This window comes from Haliotis asinina, chromosome 5 (genome assembly GCF_037392515.1).
Source record: "Haliotis asinina isolate JCU_RB_2024 chromosome 5, JCU_Hal_asi_v2, whole genome shotgun sequence".
In the NCBI taxonomy this organism is placed as follows: Eukaryota; Metazoa; Mollusca; class Gastropoda; order Lepetellida; family Haliotidae; genus Haliotis; species Haliotis asinina.
Window position 1 is genome coordinate 20,745,785 of NC_090284.1, and position 21,493 is coordinate 20,767,277.

The 21,493-nt window shown below is 38.8% G+C and overlaps 1 protein-coding gene across 1 annotated transcript in view; it reads right to left on the bottom strand.

Annotated features, from left to right (window-relative positions):
- The window catches only part of LOC137285135 (eukaryotic elongation factor 2 kinase-like), a 36,029-nt gene extending 16,966 nt beyond the window's left edge, over positions 1-19,063 (bottom strand). Inside the window, exons 1-3 of the mRNA XM_067817363.1 lie at positions 18,931-19,063; positions 13,845-14,455; positions 8,114-8,151 (exon numbers count right to left, since the gene is read on the bottom strand). Coding sequence (XP_067673464.1) covers positions 8,114-8,151; positions 13,845-14,243 — 437 coding nt within the window. The 5' untranslated portion in view covers positions 14,244-14,455; positions 18,931-19,063. The remainder of the gene's footprint in view (positions 1-8,113; positions 8,152-13,844; positions 14,456-18,930) is intronic.
- Between the last annotated feature and the right edge of the window lie 2,430 nt (positions 19,064-21,493).

The following is a 21,493-nucleotide window of genomic DNA, read 5'->3' on the forward strand; positions in this document are numbered from 1 at the left end:
AAAACCCACTAACCACCAGAACCACTCCAAATTCATCACGTAGTGGTCCTAATCACTTTTTACTAGCCAGGGACCACAGGACCAGTGTACATTTTGCACACTGTCTAGTCCATACAAAGTACCTACCTTGATTCAATAGTACAAATATATTGATTGAGAATGAATATTACCAGGAAGAATATTTGATTTTGTTTACACGATCTTGTTCATAAAAGAGCTGGTGATCCAAGGCCCGGTGGTACAGAGTGAGCTTTTGTCACATGCACTAGCAGGTAGGTTAGTAGGCATTACCCTACTGGTTGAAGTGTTTGCTCATTATGCCAAAGATCCAGATTGATTCCCAACATGGGTACAATGTGTGAGACTCATTTTTGGTTTCTGGCACAATGATGTTTGCTAAAAGCTGTAAAACATCATACTCACTCAGTAGTGAGTATTTGTGCCCAGGTGGTTGTTTCATTCACACAGTGTGTATGAAGCTAATTCCACACAAATGCCAAGACAGTACTGCTGCTTGCAACAAGACCTTTACATGGAATGAATTAAACAAATCCAAAATATTGACTACATAAAATGCAAACAATTCCACAGCTTGTCACTGGTTACTTGTCCAATACTACGGAAGTTTTCTGAAAGAATTTGAACTATTTACCTATTTTCAACACTGTGACTAATTTTGTATCATATACCATATTTTATTGCATGTAGATTCAATCTGCAAAATTGTTATTGAAGTACATATTTATAAGAATAATTCACAAAATATACGTTAAATTAACTTCAGTTCGCAAACAGCCGCAGACCAGTCAATTTGAACACTGACTCAGCAACACAATTATATTCACTTTAATGTCAAACAAACACGAAAGAAAGTCATCAATCCACGTTGTTGTACAATGACCTGGAACCAATCAGTAGCTCTTTAAAACATGAAACAATGTCATCTTCACTAAACATTAAGTATTCATTAATCAATCTCACATCAGAAACAGAGCTTTCGGTGCTTAATCTTGTTGATCAGACAAAACCTAAAATTTTTTAAACACCACACCACCTTCTTTGTAATGCATAAAACAACAATATTTTATCAACAAAAATGTCCATCGATACTGTCAATTAACAAACAAGAAATGTCAAGGTAATAACATCAGGTGACTGAAGTGCGCCATCTGGTGTCAGGAGACTGTCATAATCTAATAAATCTCCTTCAAGTGAAGTTTACGTCTTGTTTATGTTAAAGACATGCACTGTTCAGGCAACACCTGAGCAAGTAGGTCACCAGATACTATCTTCCTAATCAATCATCGATTCATCAGTGCACCTAAGCAAAGTGACGTTATCTGACAATACTTACTTAATCTAAAGGACAAACATATTTTGAATCATTTTTTTCATACATTAACAAAAGAAATAATTTTCTATCACACTGACTGAAAAGTATAAATACATACCATGTCTCTTAGTCATACAAGCAGATGTTCAAAATTCAATACAAAGAGTTGTACACAGAAATGAGTTTTACTTTTGATGAATACAAGTGCAACTGAGACAAATATGAGCAAGTGAATTTTTAAAATATTATTTTGGTTTCATATATATTTTTTCAGACACCTATTTGTTGAAGCCAGACAAATATTCTACGAAACATTTGATAATTTTTGTTGTTTCAGATATTCTCTGCAATATTGCCTCTGTTTGATGATGACTACAAATTGTCATGTCTGGGCAGGACAGAAACAGACATTGGAAGAAAATATCAAGCACACTTGCAAACAACCAAACACACCAAAAACACTGTCTAAGGGGCTGATTCTATCCTGGAAACAAACTATTTGTGAAACTCAAAACTGTCTTAGCCAAATGCTAACTGCTGCATCTGTCTACTCTCTGTGAATGTCTTGGTTGGTTGGTTCTTGTTTAATGCTGCTTATTCCAGCTATATGGCAGCAGTCTCTAAATAATCAATTCTGGACCACACAATCCAGTGATTATCAGCATAAGCACTGACCTACACAATCGGGATACGATGACATGTCAATGAAGTTAGCCTGCCTGACCACCCAATGCCAATGGTCATCTCTCTCTAATGCATCTGTGTCTGCAAATGTGAGTGTGCATGACCATCCAAGCATACACTACTTTCAAACAATTTTAATCCAGACTCCCTTTGGTATCAATCAGCTGTCAACTATGTCAAGAACAGAGGAAATGTCTGTGCAGCCATATCACTGACAAACTGTTATTGTTTCCTTCTGCTGTCTAAATAAACATCCCTGACAGCTTGTTCCTTTTTCCTCAAAATAAATCCATAATTCATCAGCAAGTGTTCTTGTCTGCTCTAATGCTTTTTATCCTATACATAAATGTCAAATCAAGATACCCTATCTCTTGCAGCTATCATGTTTTATCAAATGCATTTGTCATAAAATGGAACATTACGTCAAACGCTTCTAGGTGAACATATATTTTTAGCCTAGTAACATATAGACAGCTTTATATACAACTGATATTTAAAGCCTGAAATGTAAGAAAAAGAAATACTGCTTTATATACAACTGATATTTATAGGCTATTATTCCCAAAACCAACTGATACCATATACGAGATATTATAAGCTGTTCCTGGTCCAGAGGGGACCATGGAGACTAAGTTAAAATTGTTTCCATGGAAACCATGAAAAATAGGACAAAAATCTTTAAATAGCAAACTGCACCATTATAGATTCTGTTTGATATATCTACCAATATTTGTTGAACAAAAGAGATTGGTTTTTTGAGTTATGCAACAGAAACAAAATGATTACAGACAGATGAGGCGTTGTCCTCTGGCATTGCATGAAGAGGGATAACTAGAAATCTCCTGGCTAGCCTAGGTAGTAAAACCGCGACAAGGGGTACCAGTACAGTAAGGGTTAAAGTCATTTTGACATAAGAACACTTCACTCTGTACTCAATTGCTCTAAATTCAAGGAGCGGTTTCAAAAGTTACTGTCACTTAAGCAACTTCTCTGTTTGGGCTCTGTCTGGGTTTGCTGAATAAAAACAGCCAAGACTCAATACATAAAGGATTACCTAACCTGCCCTCCAAATATTTGACATATCAAAGAGATTGTCCATAACCCAAAGATGTGGTTATTTCATCCAAAATGCATCTGATCTATCAAACAATTCACCCATTCCACATTGCTTAATCAATATCAGCTAGCTGTGATTAAATACTATTTCATTGTTTCAATATTGATAGTCACTGATCATATCATGACTCCATCAGTGCTGTAGAAAATGGAGACTATATTGTACTCTACATCATAACCACTGCAAAATGGATGCACAGAGACCTTATTTCCCTGAACAAAACATCTAGATTTCATTGGAATTAAAGCTTATGTGGACCCACTCACTGCTGGATAGACCTCAACTGTTTGCAGGATGGTTTGAACACAACTTAACGTTTTTGTTGGTGTGCTGCTAACACAAGACAGCAATTATCTAGCTATCAGACAATGGTCAGTACATATAAAAATCTGGACCAGACAATCCAATGATTAACATTATGAACATCTAAACAATTGGAACAGGCATGAAACTGCCTGAGAACCTGGCCCCACTATCACTTCAGTCATCTTTCACAACAGCATGGACTGCTGCAGACCATGTATAACTTAGATCAAGTGTGCTCTAATGTGTTTGTAGCTCATGCCAGAAAATTACTACATGACAATAACCAGTAAATCATTCAGTTTGGACCATATGATCCAGTGATTGACATTGTAAACAGGCAATAATGACATGCCGCCAAGTAAGTCAGTCAGCCTGACTCCATGATCCATTGAGTATCCTGCCACAAGCTTGGACCAATTCCAAACAGAAAGAATCTCAACAAAGGTTCTATTCAATACCTTGATCCAATTACCTGTAAGAATGTGTCCTGAACAAAAGGGGGACATAACCTGCACTTATTGCTTTTTCACAGACACAGACTTTCCACAGGTGGTAACAGGTGACTATTCAACAAGCAATAAATCTGTAACTGCAAGAAAACTGAGAGTATGAACACTTTCTAACCATGGACTGACAGACAGTTCTCTTACACTTCCCAAGTCTATAACTGATGTACCAATAATCAGGGCATAACCAAAGTCTATGACTTAAACAATGACATTTCTAGACCTGTGTGTTGGTTTTAACAATATTCTAAATGACAAGAAATATCAAAGACAGAGTTTTGGGTGCCTTAGAATAATATTCTAAACAGTAAGTAGTGGAACAAAATATTTAAAAAATTCAGTGACTAAATGTTCACTTTGGTAAGAAATCTCACCAAGTTAATGTGAGAGAGAGAAAGAGAGAGTGTGTGAGAGTGAGTTTTATGTCACACTCAGTAATATTCTAGCTATTTGGCAGTGGCCTGTAAATAATCGAGTCTGGACCAGACAATCAAGTGATCAACAGCATGAGCATCGATCTGCTCAATTGGAAACCGGTAATAAGTGTCAACCAAGTCAGTGAGTCTGACAACCCAGTCCCGTTAGTCGCCTCTTATGACAAGCATAGTCACAAATATTTAGATATGAAACAAAGCATCTGATAACAGAAGTTCACTAGCAATACACTTTGGAGAGTTAGAGATATATTGAGCCTATAAAAGTCTGAACAAGTGGCTATCAACAAGCAGACTTTAAATAGTGAACAGAGGCTTGAGACTTGCAATGCTAAATAAACTAGGACAAGAAACCATAATTATGTTCGTCATTTCCTAAATGGTGAGCACTGACCCTAAGTATTAGAAAAGACATAACTTATGTATCCCATATGAAAACAGAAATCTTGTTAACACACAGACTTCTGATATACGGCTCTCATCTCACTGTTTAATGTTATGCAGGGCCATAAAACTGTCTTTAAACACCCAAATTTGTCACATGTACGCCCCAGGTAATGGCAAAAAGCTACCAACGACATCACATTCATATCAGAGCACTTGCTCAAAAGTGTCAAGGCCACAAACTGCATCATCCTTTGTGTCAAAAACCACCTCTAACCCACATAATCAGTCAACCAGATCGCATTACACCTCTTCCACATGCAAATGACGACCTCTACACTCTGGAGGAGTGCAACAGTAACAGTGAGACAGACAATAACAGCTTGTTTATCTCTACGATTCTTTAGCATGTCAGCATAAAGAAAGACATATATCAGCTCAATAGTATGACGTCAGCTGAGGCCCTCGCAAGTAGGACATCCCAATCTGGTATTGTCAGCACGAACTACGCCCTGAATACATACCCTTGTCCTTTAAAGCAGGGGGGAAGTTATTTATCAGATAAAAATCTGACAAATATCTATAAAGGGTAATAGAAGCCAGGAAACAACAATAACAAACTTCAATTACATCAATAAAACTGACTAATGGATGAGTGTACCATCAAACAATATATTTAAATTAGTCCATAGTTTGAGACACGTGAAATCTTACCAGGATCCTTTATATTCAGATTTCTCAAAAACCTTAACGCCTCAAATGTTTATCATGATGAGATATTCAAGCTGAACAGAATGATTATCTGATGAGAAACTGATCTGTGTGAGAAAGGCTGTCTGTAACCATTATAACAGTTTAATAATACATTCTTACTGTCGTATATTCTGCTGTATATCGTGTTTGTCAACTTGACTCCTGAGTCTGAGAGTCTCTTGGAGTTCAGTCCTGCCAGATAATGATACATGTAGCCTCACCTCAGGCGAGTGAGTTTGTCTAAAATTGCCTCCGTGATCCTAGCAGAAAATGGGTACCTGGTTGAATAAAGTCATGTGACTATAATCTTCTAGCACCTAACAGCTTGGGTTATCTGGGGTACTATTAATCAGATTCTGATTAAACACCGCAAGCAATAACTTGGTGTTTGGGGACTGTGCGCAATAGAAGATGACTTATTATCATTTTTTTCTGATAAACTTTCCGGTGACTCTCAATACCAGCAAAGTGACAGTAATATTCATTAATAAATACATCAACAGTTCTAAATCTTTGGAAGTGTATCAATTCTTGGTGGCCATTTAATACAATAGTGGTAAGATCAACAGCTAAAACTGTAAAAACAATTTATCAGGCACAAGTAATCTATCACAGGTCAACCACATATTTGAAGACACTTCCAACATCTCGACCACTGCCTGCTACCCATAGCGCCTGCATCACATATTGGCAAACTGATTGCAGACTAAAACACAATTTAATAAAGTTTCGTGTTTTCTATTAACTCTGAATTCAAGAAACTAGCTTAGCTCTGAAACTAGCTGATTCTGAAATCAATATATAGACACCCAGGGACATTTGCTGTTCAGTGGGGGTGTGCCACTTCACAAACATGATAAGAGGTGAACTTCATCGACCTGCATGGTCAACACTCCAGGCCATTGACCTGACACGTGGAGGTCAGACATCATGGATCAGGGTCTCAGATCCTGCCATGTGGCCAGATTACGGTGGGTCGGGTCACCAACTTGCAGGATGTTCATAAACAATTCCACAGTACGTCAGGCGTGAAATGTCAGTACAAACACATCCATCAAAGTAACATGTAACCCAGATCTAGAAATCAATGTGTTTACATGTAGGATAGCAAAACTTGGGACTTTATTATCCAACACTGTACTATGACAATATTCATTCAACAAAATACAGGTTAAATGCAGGAATTTACTTTGAGTCCTGTATTTGAGGGTTCCTTGGACTCATACTCCTAACATTCAGGGGCCTTGGACAACAAAATTTGGGTCCCAGACAGTTAAGTATTATTTATACTATGTTGTTATAGTTCTTTAAGTCAGTTACTATTATTGTATTTGTATCACGATCATCAATGTTTTGTTACAGCAATTAAACTGCAAATAACACAATAACCCAGCAAGTAGAATACCCATTGATAACTTATTGATAAGGTATTTAGAACTTTTCTGCGTCCTTATGGACGCGATTATAAATTTTATTGCGTCCATTGTTTATTTTTATCAACATAGGACACAGAAATTTGCATCCTGTAAATCCTTGAAAAATGTGGATTTTTTCAAGCGTGCCATGGGGATCATTCAAAACAAAGTCTCGAGTGCCTGTATTATTTAAGTGTAAAAGCACAATACTATTTACCAGTCATCATGCTCTGTGACTGTTTATTTTGAACAGGAGGAGGTAATATAAATAGTGTTTTTGGTAATACAAAAACAATATAAACAATAAAATTTTGTCCTTTCTTTGACGTTGATAATTTCCTTTTCAAATTATGAATACCCAGATCTGCATTGTTAATTATACTGCTCACATTCATAGCTCTATTTATGTAAATTACCATTCATATGTTTAGACAAGCAGGTTGTCAAAAACTACAGTTACAACTGGTTTTGTATCATAAACAGTGTAACCATGGTGACAGGTGCATCGTACAACTCTTAAATAGGACAACCATCCTGAAAATCAAAGGACTCCACCGTCTAACATATCTCAGTTCAACTGCAAAATTGCTGGAAAATTATCAGATTTGTTCTAAATATTAGAAACCGACATCATGGATTCAGAAAACATGCAAAGAGCAAAACAGTCTAATTGAATTAAAGACTTGGATTTGTTGTTCGCTCCTCCATACTGGATTATGTCCAAGTCCGAACTTCGGAAGAAAGAGAAGAAGTCCTGATGTCAGTAATATGAAAATGTCTCAAAAGTTAGAGGATCATATTTCTAGCAATCCCTTTCCTTTAATTTGTTTTTTTCTAATGATAGAGAAGCATGAGTGAGTGAGTGAGTGAGTTGAGTTTTACGCCACACTCAGCAATATTACAGCTATATGGCGGCGGTCCGTAAAGTGTAAATAATCGAGTCTGGACCAGACAATCCAGTGATCAACCACATGAGCATCGATCTACGCAATTGGGAACCGATGACATGCGTCAACCAAGTCAGCGAGCCTGACCACCCGATCCCGTTAGTCGCCTCTTACGACAAGCTGAGTCGCCTTTTATGGCAAGCATGGGTTGCTGAAGGCCTATTCTACCCCGGGACCTTCACGGGTTGAGAAGCATGAGGATTTGTGGATCTGACGCAGGCTGAGTTTACTTACAGTCTGAAGCACTGTCTCATGGCTCCACGGGTGAAGGGCTGAAACCAATAAAACAACAGGGTAAACGTAACATTTATGGACCATACATGTTGAGGTGAGAGTCAGTGGCGTGGTGCAGTGTGGTGCAGTGTGGTGCAGTGTGGTGCAGTGCGGTACGGAGGGGGTTGTGTCATGTGAGTGGTGTTGCATGGTGTGGATGTGTAATGTAGAGGTGAGAGTCAATGATGTGGTATGGTGTGGTTGTGTGATCTTGAGGTGAGAGTCAGTGGAATGGTGTGATGTGGTGTGGCATGGCTTGGGTGGATTGGGACAGTGGTGTGGTGTGGTGTGGTGTGGATTGGTATTTTGTGACATGGTGTCGTGGTGTGGTTCAAGATTGTGTGGCGTGATGCAATGTGATGTGTTGGAGTGTAGTTTTATTGATTTCTGTTTTAAAATATTACTAAAGGATTAAGGATATGCTTGAATTGCAGAATTCACTTAAGTATTTTTATGTCAGATACCCATTACCCATGAGACGGATAAGGTATAATTGATACATGGATCTGTATAAAGGGGGACCTGACTCATAGCACTGTATAAAGGGGAACCTGACCCATGGCACTGTAATAAGGGGACATGACCCATGGCACTGTATAAAGGGTGACCTGACCTATGGTGCTACATAAAGGGGAATTTGCCTTTAAGCAATCCAATTGGATGAGTTGAGGTTAATGCCACACTCTGCAATATTCCATCTATATCACAGTGGTGTATAAATAATCAAGTCTGAACCAGACAAACCAGTGATCAACAGCATGGGCATCGATCTTGGCAATTGGGATACGATGACATGTGTCAACCAAGTCAGCAAGCCTGACCACCCAATCCCATCAGTCACCTCATATAGGACAAGCACGGTTTACTGAAGATGAATTCCAAAGCATCTGAGCCTGAGAATTTTTCAACATAAGAGTGAGTGCTGATTGGTTGCCAAATCCACAGACTTATTTGAGATAAGGGAACTGTTATTGGTCAACCTAACAGTAATGTCTGTTGAAAAAAAGTTTCCTTGTGTCATAATACAAAGGGGTATTATACTTGAAAGTAAGATTTTATCTAAACAACTCTCCATAAGCAAAGTCTTTGGAATCTGGATTAATAATCTGAAAGGGACAAAACACTGTTACAGTAATCATCCTAATGTGACAGGCACATGGTCAATCAGAAAGTACCTTTTGCTAATGTGATTATCCTGGACAATACCGTCAATGTGACCATTCTGTATAAAACCATTATAACCATACTGGATCCATGCCAGAACCAAAACATCAATGAGGATCATGCCATTCAATAGCAGCAAGCCATACGTCACACAGCCTGGCTTTTTGAAGACTAGTGACAGACACTGACACACTTCTAGTCAAAGATACAAGAGCCACTTTTGCAGTGTTCGTCTTGAGAATGTTACCGCTGTGTGGGCACTGAAACTGTGACATGGCTACGTATAATCCGAACAAATATGGGACACCAATGGAGACACAGCTGCAAAGTGAAGTTCATGGTCAATAGGCCGTCCGTCTCAGCTGAAGCTGCGATACATGTAATCCTCAGGATTAAGAACCAGGTACAATCCCTTGAGATTAGTTCCAAGGACAAGGACTCTGACTCTCATACAGAACACAAAAAATTCCAAGAACATGTGTTAACCCAATCCTCAACATGTCCACATGTCATTCAAACATAACTTATATCCAGAAAAATCACTGATATCCAAAAATTGTTCAATAATATTTTAACAAAGATATGAAGATTTGTATTAATGTATTTTCCTCTTTCATAGTAGAGTTTCTGTTTGCTTCATCTAGAATCTACCTTTGTCTCCTTAGAGAATTGGGGCAACAATGGTTTTATTTTCATCAAAATTGGGATATTTCATTATATTCTTAAATTCAAGGGGACAAGTCTTCTCTACTGACCTCAGAATGATGAGGTCAATGAATTACAAACACTCCTGTGAGGCAATAAACCATGCATAATTTTAACACAAAAAGGGGATAATTTAATTCAAATATTTAGTGATACGAGAATCACTGAGGTCGTTTACATAAACCTTCTCACAGAAAACATAAGAAATTATGTAAAACCGATACTCCTGACAAACAAATCCGAATATTAAGTTCGATGTCATCAGAAACTACCACAGCAGATGGTCAATTCTAGCATGACACTAAAAGCATGACACTAAAAGTTGAATACATTCATAAAAATAATGCTCTGAGCTTGAGATTCAGTCATTAAAAAGTCTAAAAATAAGTATGTTTCTGATGATGGACAATATGCCAAATGCCATATATATTTAAATGGTCAAAATTATGTAATTGTCTCCACCTGGGAAATCTACATCCAAAATGGCAGAATGTGTTATTGCTAAAACTAGAAGTTAGAAATGGAAAACTATTCCCTGTCATTTCCAAATCTGAATATACTAATGCACATTTCCAGTATCTTGTTACTGCCACAAAATACTACCTGCTATTCAATAAAATAGTGCCTCCTATAGTGTTTGTCCTGATGCCAAAAGACCTGCATATTTGATCCACAAATTATCTCAAATATATGAATTTAAACGCCTGCATCACTGCTGATGCAATGCTACTGGGCCCTCAGTTTAGATAATCTAAGCTTGTAATTTGCTGGTGTTTAAAAACTATTCAGTGTTTTGCTTGCTAGTTGACTGCTCGGTGCAGTCAAATACCTGAACTGCTTTACCTTGTTTTTTATTTTATTACAAAATCACAGTTGATGTCTTGCTGAAAGTTACATACTGAAGTTGACTCCCCAAAACATGTCCATGACTCCCTCTCATGGCACCAGGGAGTCATCATGACTCCTAAATTTTCACGTCTAGGGCAAACACTGTCCTACAATCACATAGGATACCAGAGTGACTGGAGTGGAGTGGAGCGGAGTGGAGTGAGTGAGAATATATTCAGAATTTAATATAATCCAACAAATCCCTCTCCACAACAGGGTCTGGAGTGAGTGAAGATGTTTTTAAAACCATGTTCAGCTTAGTGAGTGAGTTTAGTTTTACGCCGCACTCAGCAATATTCCAGCCATATGGCAGTTTAGGACCCTGTAGCAATATCAGTAACACAGGTAGGGACACCAGAAATGGGTTTTATACATTCTACCCATGTGGGAAATAGAACCTGGAGCTTTGGTGTGACAAGGGAACATTCAGACCACTATGTATGAGTGTGGAGAAACAAAATCATAAATATGTAGTCCAAATCGTTTGTGCGTGAAAATTTGAGTTTAGTCCTGAATCATGTTAAAATTTATTGTTTGTCCATATGTTGCAGTTTTATGGTACTTTATGGTACTTAAAATTATGTAGATCAGAATCTGTGCGTCCAAAACATGAAAAATGCATGTTTCTGTGTTAACGAGAACACTGCAACCCCTACAGCACATTGATGTACCTAAAGTACTGCACACTTGTGAAACCAAAAGTCATTTGTATTATATTTTCCCTTGACAGATAGAGACTGGCATTGGCGTTTTAAACTAGCTATAATACATCAAGGACAGGTGTTGACTGGTGGCAGGTAAACATGCTTGCCCCAGAAGGTGCTCTCAGCCTTTGCACTCATATAGTACATAGATAATTCTAAACCTGCAGATAGCCTACTCCAGTTCTGCATGTCAACAAAAATATTCAACTGGACTTAAAAACTTATCATTTCAAGCTGCAAACCTGTTATGGTCTCATCAGGTGACCTGTGATCACAGGATCAATGTTTCAGTTTAATGTTTAGTTACCAATGAGTTTTGGAGATAAAAAACTTACCAAGAACAAAATCCCAGTTTGAACAAAATATATATTTTCTCACAATTTTCCTGCGAATTGCACTTACAGTTACACTGAAACCCCTACATGATTCTCTGTTACATCAAAATTAATTAATTGCTCAACATCATCATCGGAAGTACTTTGAGCCAGTATGTGAAATAAGCGAAACACCCAGCCACACACCACGGCTGGTAACTTAAAAATGACCAAAACACACCATCAAGCTCTCTAGCTTGTAAATTTAGACCACCCATCAGAAATCTAGCCTGTCTCGGGCAGTCGGATACAATGTATCTATATATCATACAGTGTCTGAACATTGTTTAAAACTTCTGCAACCAAAGATATATTGCTAATTTAGCAATATTCAAGCAACATCACAGCAGGGAAATAACTGAAATGGCCGCTATGCACTGTACCCATTGGTGTGACAAGTGAACACTTACTGACGGGAGGATCAAACACTTATAGGCGTGACGAGTGAACACTTACTGGCATGACGATCAAACACTTACAGGCGTGACGAGTGAACACTTACAGACATGACAATCAAACACTTCAAGCCCAACAGTCCCCACTGCAATTCTGAATCAATCATCTTATTCACATGGAAAATATTAAAGTCATGTGAGCTACCCAAAAGCTGCAGTTGACCCCCTTTGCCACCTAATAAAAAGTATCCCCCATCAGCTCCAGAAAACAATACTACACGATTTCATCCACACGTGTAACCTTCTCAATGTCATGGTCATCCAATCAAAACAACTAAAACAAGCCCAACCTTGCAAAAGTCACTTATAACATACTGAATAGGTATGTCACCATCTGTGTCCTCGTGACCATGTGAGTAATAAATGAATATATTTAGTGAGAAATAATGCCGAAAGCATGCCACATGTTGCAGCAGGAAACACAGACAGAGAACAATGTGCACAGAAACATAAGTCAGCTGCTGGCTGCAAATAACAATCTATCTCGAGGCATTCAATTCTGATGCAAAACAAGTAAAAACCATGCACAAATACCCATAATTCAGCGAACAATTGCTCACGAAAGAGGCTTGAGTTAACCTGTTATTCCACAGTCAATCTAGATACACTTCCTGGATACAAGTCAGGTACAATTGTACGCTGTATGCATATTCATTATTTAGAGGATTTTACAAGCATATTGTTGTGCGTTTTAATGGATCTGATTTTCAGTTTTAAATATTACTCTCTTTCCAATCAGGATTTTTAGGAAATGTTCCGGTCCAGTACAAGGTGACTACAAGGTTGAAATGTAATAGTTCTTGTTTGGTTGATGTTGATGGAATGTTACTGTTTAACACTGCACTCTGTGGCAGTCTGGTCCAGACAATGCAGTGATCAACGGCAAGAGAATCGATCTACAAAACTGGGATACCATGAAGTGTGTCAACAAAGTCAGCAAACCTGAACATCCCATCCAGTTAGTCGCCTCTTACGAAAAGCATGGGTTGCTGACAGCAATTTCTAACCCCAATCTTCACACATCCAATGTTCTGTATTTGAAACCAGGCATGAAATCCATAAGATCCTTTTCACCACTTTCTGCTAAAAAATAAAAATCTATTGGGTCCCAAGATCATTCTCAAATGGAGTAGCTGCAAACCTTCAGAATAACGCCTCTTGCTTTTGCAAACAACACAGCGATGCCCAAAGAGTTCCAACATTACCAAATGTTGATGATAAATATTAACAGAGAGGCAGTGAACCTCAAAAACCCACCTTTCCTTTTAGACACTGATGAAGATATGACTAGTAAGTTTCTGCAGGTAAATCACAGAACAAGAAACTACTAGTCAAGACAGATCAAGAAATGACCAGTGAGTTTATACAAAAAGACTCTGATCAAGGACAACAGTCTACTCACCTTGTCCTGAATCTTTACACTAACTTCATCCTGTACCCAACTCTTCTTGATAGCATTGTAGCGATGCCTGATGCATTTCTCGACCTTTATGTCCTCGATGTGGAACACCTCCCAGGGATCCTGCATCTCCTTTGCCTTTCTGATGGCTGACAACCAGTGAAGCTTATTTATGTTGGGAACCGGCGGCAGGATGCTGGCCTTCACCAACGGCACAGGATTCGTCCCCAGGACCTTCGACAGACGCCTCTGCCGCAAGGACATGTAGACTTTGGGTTTCTCGTCATCATCGCTGCTCTGGTGGTCGACACCACTGTCTTCCTGTTCCGACTGAGAGGCATCATAGTTGGCATCCAAGTCAGTGATGGGGAATATCATGAATTCATCATCGCTCTCGGACATCTTGCTGTTTGTGGTGCTGCTTCAATACTACGCTGATGTGTCTAATACCTGACTTGTTCAGTCTTCAAATTGCCCTCCTTTGCCTTGCCTTTTGCTGTTCACTTCAAGTATGCTGAACCTTGGTACTGGTCAGACTGAGGCATTAAAGTAGTTCCAAGAGTAGGAACCGATTGTGAAGATTTGATAGCAGAAAGCGATTGTTATCCATCTCCCTAAAAATAAAAGAATATCAATTTATATTATTTTGGCCCAATTATCTGGAACGCACTTTCAAAATCTGACTTAAGAGCCCAAACATATTTATTACTCACTCGTTGAAGATATCACTGTATAATAACTTTATAAAGTTATTAAACATTGTGTAATAACATCGCATGATGTCGTCACACTAACTTGCTTTCCCTTGTTTGATACCAAACCATTCACTCATTTCATAAATATGGTATTACACGGGACATAGTCTACATGCATTCTCTATGTGTATGAGTGAGGAAGTCGTCTTGTTTCACGTTAACATTGAAAAGTAGGTCAAACTAGAGCCCCAACTCCCAATATCCCTGTGAAAGTTAGTAAGGGTTTTGAGGAACCATATGACTTAAGCATATTTTGTAATGACATGTATCATTACGGTGACTTGACATATCTGCAGGTAAGTCTCATCCCTGCATAGAAAACTGATGGGTGCAAAACTTAACTCATTAAGTTCAGAGTCTTGCACCAACACTCCCTTTCATCTAAATGTGTGTGCAGCTTTAAATCACTTTTGAAAATAATATTTTTCATATTAATTAGAAAAAAACTCCTAAAATTGGTTTCATGAAAAATGCATTAATTTTGATACTAGTCAATAATCATTCACCATAAGTCCTCCGATAATCGATCGTGGATTTGTTTTCCGATTCAGAGTTACAATTAGAGTGAAATTAAACTTTAAAATCATTGTGATCTGAGAGAAAGTCTGAGTTTGCAATGTATAAAATTACATTTTAAATGTTAAATATGAATAAATGTTCATACTTACAGTTTCATCAATGAAATGTTTTTAGTCATTTGCAAAAATCATAAATACACATGTATGGAAGTAGGATGGAGTGAGTGAGTTTAGTTTTACGTCGCAATATTCAAGCTATATGGTGGCGGTCTGTAAATAATCGAGTCTGGACCAGACAATCCAATGATCAACAACACGAACATCAATCGGCGTAACTGGGAACTGATGACATGTGTCAACCAAGTCAGCAAGTCTGACCACCCGATCCCATTAGTCGCCTCTAACAACAAGCAGAGTCACCTTTTCTGGCAAGCATGGGTTTATAACAACACATAGAATAGAAAATGGCTTAACCACATATTTCTACAACCTTGAGTCAAGTATTGATAATACCCTCCTGGAAACCTATAGTTCTCTACACTTATATATCCAACTTCCATGGCATGGTAAAAAGGAATACGCTAATTATACAAAGCAAACACAATAAATGACAGGCGTCAGCTGATCCCCTCAATTACAAGCAGCTGTTTCCACAGATTTCATCTTACACCAGAACAATAAGCCTTTACATGCTATCTGCGATCAAGTGATCGGTTTATATAAAACATATTATATGAACATCAACGCTCAGCATTCAATTGTCACGACATGGATACTGAAATAATGAAGGGAAACCTGCATTTCTACTCAGCTTTCAACAGTCACGAAACTGATACTGAAATATGTAATTAAGTTAGGAATGATTCAACTAAAGAGCAAACAACTTTTTCTCTTTTACTGAAATGTGTAAATATTTTGACTCAAACTAGTGGTTGACAACATCAGCAAAAACCCGTACAGCTAGGGTATGATGGCACAAATCAGGCCAGACTACACATTATAACCAATTTCTCCACATTCATGTCAGATCTGAAATAACTGTTCTTTGAAAGCCTGCTCAAAAATATAGCCATCTATACATCAAGTTCGAGTTGGCATCAGAGCAAGTGAATGAGCATTCCATAATGCTGCGACCCGTGAAGGTCCCAGGGTAGAATAAGTTTTCAGCAACCCATGCTTGCCATAAAAGGCGACTATGCTTGTCGTAAGAGGCGACTAACTGGATCGGGACGTCAGGCTCGCTGACTTGGTTGACACATGTTATCAGTTCCCAATTGTGCAGATCTATGCTTATGTTGTTCATCACTGGATTGTCTGATCCAGACTTGATTATTTACAGACTGCCGCCATATAGTTGGAATATTGCTGAGTGTGGCGTAAAACCCAACTCACTCACTCCATAATGCTGCCAAAAACTGACTATACCAAGTCTGATACTGTTTTTGTCTGCCTGACAACCAAGAAAAAAAGAAAGACAAAGCAACCTCGGCTACTGTTTGAAAATCATGCACAATATGACAGTCTTCTGGGGCAAACTGTCTACCATCTTGAATTGGCAATTCCCCACTTTCTTCTGCCCACAGAACCTGGCCTGATTGGTTCAGATCCTTCACTGACTGGTTCAGGCAATTAACAGTTTGGTTCAGATCTCTAGCTGATTTCCAACTTCCTCATTAGTCACCAATATGGTTATATCTCACCTGGCATTACAAATTAGGTATTAATGTGGGTATATCATTCTGAAGTTACCTATTTCAAAGTACTAAAGGAAACATGATTCTTGATATTCATAAAGAAAAAACTTACATCAACCCAAAACATGAAAAATTCTACACTCATTGGTTTATCTTGCATTGGTCATTGTCAACACAAGTTACAACACAGTGACGGTGAGTTTTATGCTGCATTTAGCAATATTCCAGCAATATCACAGCAGCAGACACCAAAAACAGGTTTCACATATTGTACCCATGTGGGGAATCGAACACATGTCTTCAGTGTGATGAGCTAATGCTCTATCCACCAGGTTACCCCCATCATCCTGGGTAAAACAGAGATTTATCTTACCTCACACTTGAATGTCGCTTTCTGACTGGCTAAGCTCCCTTGTATTTTTTTTTCAATGTACCACGCTTGCAGACGATGTATTTTGTTCAATGTACACTACTGGGAATGCTGAACTCATTTGGTTCATGGTAGTACTTTGTTAACTTGAATAACATTGAATCACGCATGATGCACAGAAAATAATGATGTTTTGTGACTGAAAGTAAATGGAAGGGAGATAACTCTAAATTTGTTTTCCCTGTGTCATCTACACAATGGCGACAAAACAATTCGCCTGACATTCACAAGAAGACTCAGGTGCTTGGCCCTGCGGGCTCGGGGAACATAAACAGATCTCGACAGTACATTAGCCCATGGACCCCTCGTGACCAGTGAACAACTTATAATGTACTTTAGTGTTAATTAGGACACAAAATGGTCCCCTGAAATGTGCTCATACCATGTAGTATAGTGTGCTTAACCAACTCCTCTATTTACATTGCACGCAACTGCATGGGACATTTTCAAACACAGAACATAAAAACATGAAGATACATTATAAGTATACACAATACATTAAAATACGCAATGCACACCATAATCCAGCACTCATAATCAGGTGAACTGAAACTATGCAATTCACCAGTTTCTACTCATCCTCAACATCTCCAGGGAATACGTTCCGATAAGTCACCACTATACCCTGGATGCATCTACGATGGAAAGGTGAGCTTCGCAATCACAACTCACTTTCGCTTCTTAAATTATCTAACTGATTAGACTTGGCAACACAAACCCTTGCACAGGTTCTCTGAAGGTAGGAGTTCTTGCATGTATTTTTGCAAAGTTTCGGATTTGTCAATATGCCTGTATGATTTCCCCAAAATATGAGTCACACTCTGAACAAATCGCAGCTGCAACACTATCTTTGTTGACACTGTCAAGCTCGGTTGTCACATCGGCTTAGCTGATTGGCTACAGTGAGAATGAGGACCATGCAAAGGGAGGTAATAAAATTATCGGGGCGACCCGTAGATGCATCCAGGGTATAGTGGAGACCTACTGGAACGTTACCCTTAGATATCGGGATGGGGTTTCTGCTTTGGTTTGAAGATTAAGGATTTGTCAATTATTCGGGGTACATTTCTTATTTTTGCGAAGTACCTTTCTGTATACTAAAACATACCAGGGGTACATGTCTCTGGCACCTGTTTACTGGCAATGAACCTTTCATCTCAACCAAAATGGACAACTCCCTATGGTCTTCCCATCAATAATGTGTATTAGATTAAGTATCATGCTGGACTTAACCGACATTAACTTAGTTGCTGTTGTACATCTTTCTCAAGAGGAAATGATTAACCTATAATCAAAACACAAAGTGCAACATATATTTGAAAGCGTTCCATATTAACTACAAGCGTTTACACAAAGAAATGAAAACTACGTGAAGCATGGATTCTAAGAGGTTCCACAACACAAAAACAGCAAATCAATATATCTATTTTGTTGCACTTGCAAAGAAGGTGACATCATCAGATGACAATACGACGGGTCTGTTGCTGGTCTTGCTGACGAACACATGCTCTAATCTCCCCTCCCCAGTCTCCCAATTGCCCGAGTTAGGAAGACACCGGTACAGTCTTTCCAGTCTGCTACACATCGTAAACAACCGAACTCCCGACCGAGATCACTGACCTGAATATTCATCCCAGATTTCAGCAAAATGCACTTGATCTAACCAAACCAGCATCATGTTACCTATCTCACCTGCAAGTATAAACGATGAGGCGGTTGGCAGTCTGCATTAGACTTGTTGGCAATTCCAGGGTGATATTGCAGTTAGGTTAAGAGAGAGGTCTCTTAAATGCTCCCTGCAACCACAACACGGAAATAGCTCAATGTTATTCACGCATGCGCAACTATAAGGACGACACCACGTGTTTTTCCGCCCGCTTCGACGTAAACAAGTCATAATGTAGGTACTACAGCCTCAGTGTCAAGGTCAATGGTGTCAAATTTCATGCACAAAAGAAACTTCATCTTTGATATTGTGATACACACATGCGGTTTTATTATAAATGCAACCAACATTGGCAGATAGTTCGGTATGGAACTAATTTTAGCCATGATCCATAGTGCTGACTTGGATATTTTAAGACAGGCTAGCTTCAAATAGTTTACAAATATGGACACGTTTCCTTAGATTTGTATTTCCTCTGATAAAGCGCCGATTCTCATTTACCAATGACAGTAGTTTATATTTGGGATATTTTCTTCAGGGATATCAATAATAAGAGTCCATACACGCTCTTACAATTTCACTGGTGCGTTGGGAAGGGAGTCCAGTGATTGAAGCGTTCGCTCAACACGCCGAAGGCCCGGGTTCGATTGCCCACATGGGAACAATGTGTGAAGCCCATTTCTGGTGTCTCCCGCCGTGACATTGCTGCAATAGTGCTAAAAGCGACGTAAAACCCAACATACTCACAATGAATGTCTTACATATATCCATAAACTCCACCTTCGAGATTCCCGTCCTTGATTATGTTGTGTGTGATTAAATCATACCCCTGTTACGTTAAAAGATGAAGATCAGGTGTACTGAATAATCCAGAATTGATCTGTTTTAAAGCACCCGTGATGGTAGTAATTAAGAAAAAGACACCTTAGTAACAATGGACTGAGTTGTACCGTGGCTGGGTCAAATCAGCCATCGAACCCCAGTGGCACTGGATGTTGCTTATTATGTGAGTCACTTGTTTTTGGGGTCCAGTTGCGATAATTTACAAATATAGAGGCCGGCGTATATAATGTGATATAGCCGAGAGATGCATTAAACAAGAAAATACAAAGAAACAAGCTCAGTGCACTATGACTGATGCATGTTTTAGTCTTAAACAGAAACCAGCTATATTTCCGTTTCGTAATTAAGCAGGCATCGCTTTGACGCGATAAAGAATACCACGTACAGACCTGTGCCAGAGGTATTCGTTATTTGACGTCATTTCCGTAGACTAACATGTTATTTCAGTGTAGCATAAATAATTTTCAAGAAGTGAGTTTAGGATGGATCTTTGTCAAATTTGACAGCCAAATTTGAAATCATCTTTGCTTTGCACACACAATTTCAGTTCATTCGGGGCATCCCATTTATCATCTAAGGTATGGTTCCACGATGCACAATCTCATAGGCCGCCATGTTAGAGTTTGGGGCACCATACATATGTTGATTAAAGTGTTGCCATTCGATAAATAAGCAACGGAAAATTAAACAGAACTTATATGAGTGTGGGTAAGATGGTTCCTCACAAATGTGCAAAATTTAAAGTGGATCTTTCGAAACGCAAAGGCAAGAAAATCATTTATACTACACAGCTACACTAAATTAACAGGGAAGTCCATGGCAGTGGCGTCAAGTGACGAATACTTTTGGCACGAGTCTGTAGGTAGTATGTATTCCTACTTGCAAGTCTTCTTATAAAGTGGCATTTAAAACATAGTACCATGAAAAAGAGCACTTTTATGGGTAGATAACTTCTTCATTGCAATTTATACAGTAATAACCAAAACGTTGTATCTGTTGCAGTGAAGATGGAGTGTATCCATGAAAAGTGTTTGTCTTTATGTACAAGTATGCATGGTTGACCATTGACGGTGGATTGGGTGATCAGGCTGGGTGACCTTGCGTGACATTGGAACCCCGTCGGTATGGATAGATACTCATGATGTCAATCACTAATTTGTCTGGTCCAAACTCGAGAATTTACAGACCGCCATCTTGTACCCAAGGAGTGTGGCGTTAACAAGCAATGCAATAGGGTTATGTTGCGAAACGTCTTCAAATAAAACAGCGCAACTGCACTATATTGCCCTTTGATGTGGGGATTTGGTTGTAGTGCTTAGATGTGCTGCAAGGTCTAGTGCTGATCGGAATCTCACCGCGATAACCACGCCTCAGTTACACGGTAATCGCGCTGAGCACAGTGGTAAGCATGTTTAGAATTAATGCACTGTGTGCATTTTCTTGTTTTCGGTTGTTGTTTGGTGAGACTAGTCCGTCCCATCTTGGACAAACTGGTTATTTATTCAGTATTATTCAAGCACTCTACCGCTGCCCCATGAATGAGATGCGGGGCTTTACCGTGAAGCCGAAATATAGTGTCAATATTTCAACGACTCATTGCTCGCACCAACTCTCCCCCGACCCCAACCCCCATGGTGTATTAAGGTGCTGCTTTGACCTGTAAAAATCACAGAGAACGTATGTTTTGATTATGATAGGGTAGATTAAAATGTCGTAGTGACGTCATGGAAAAGTATACTTTAATTA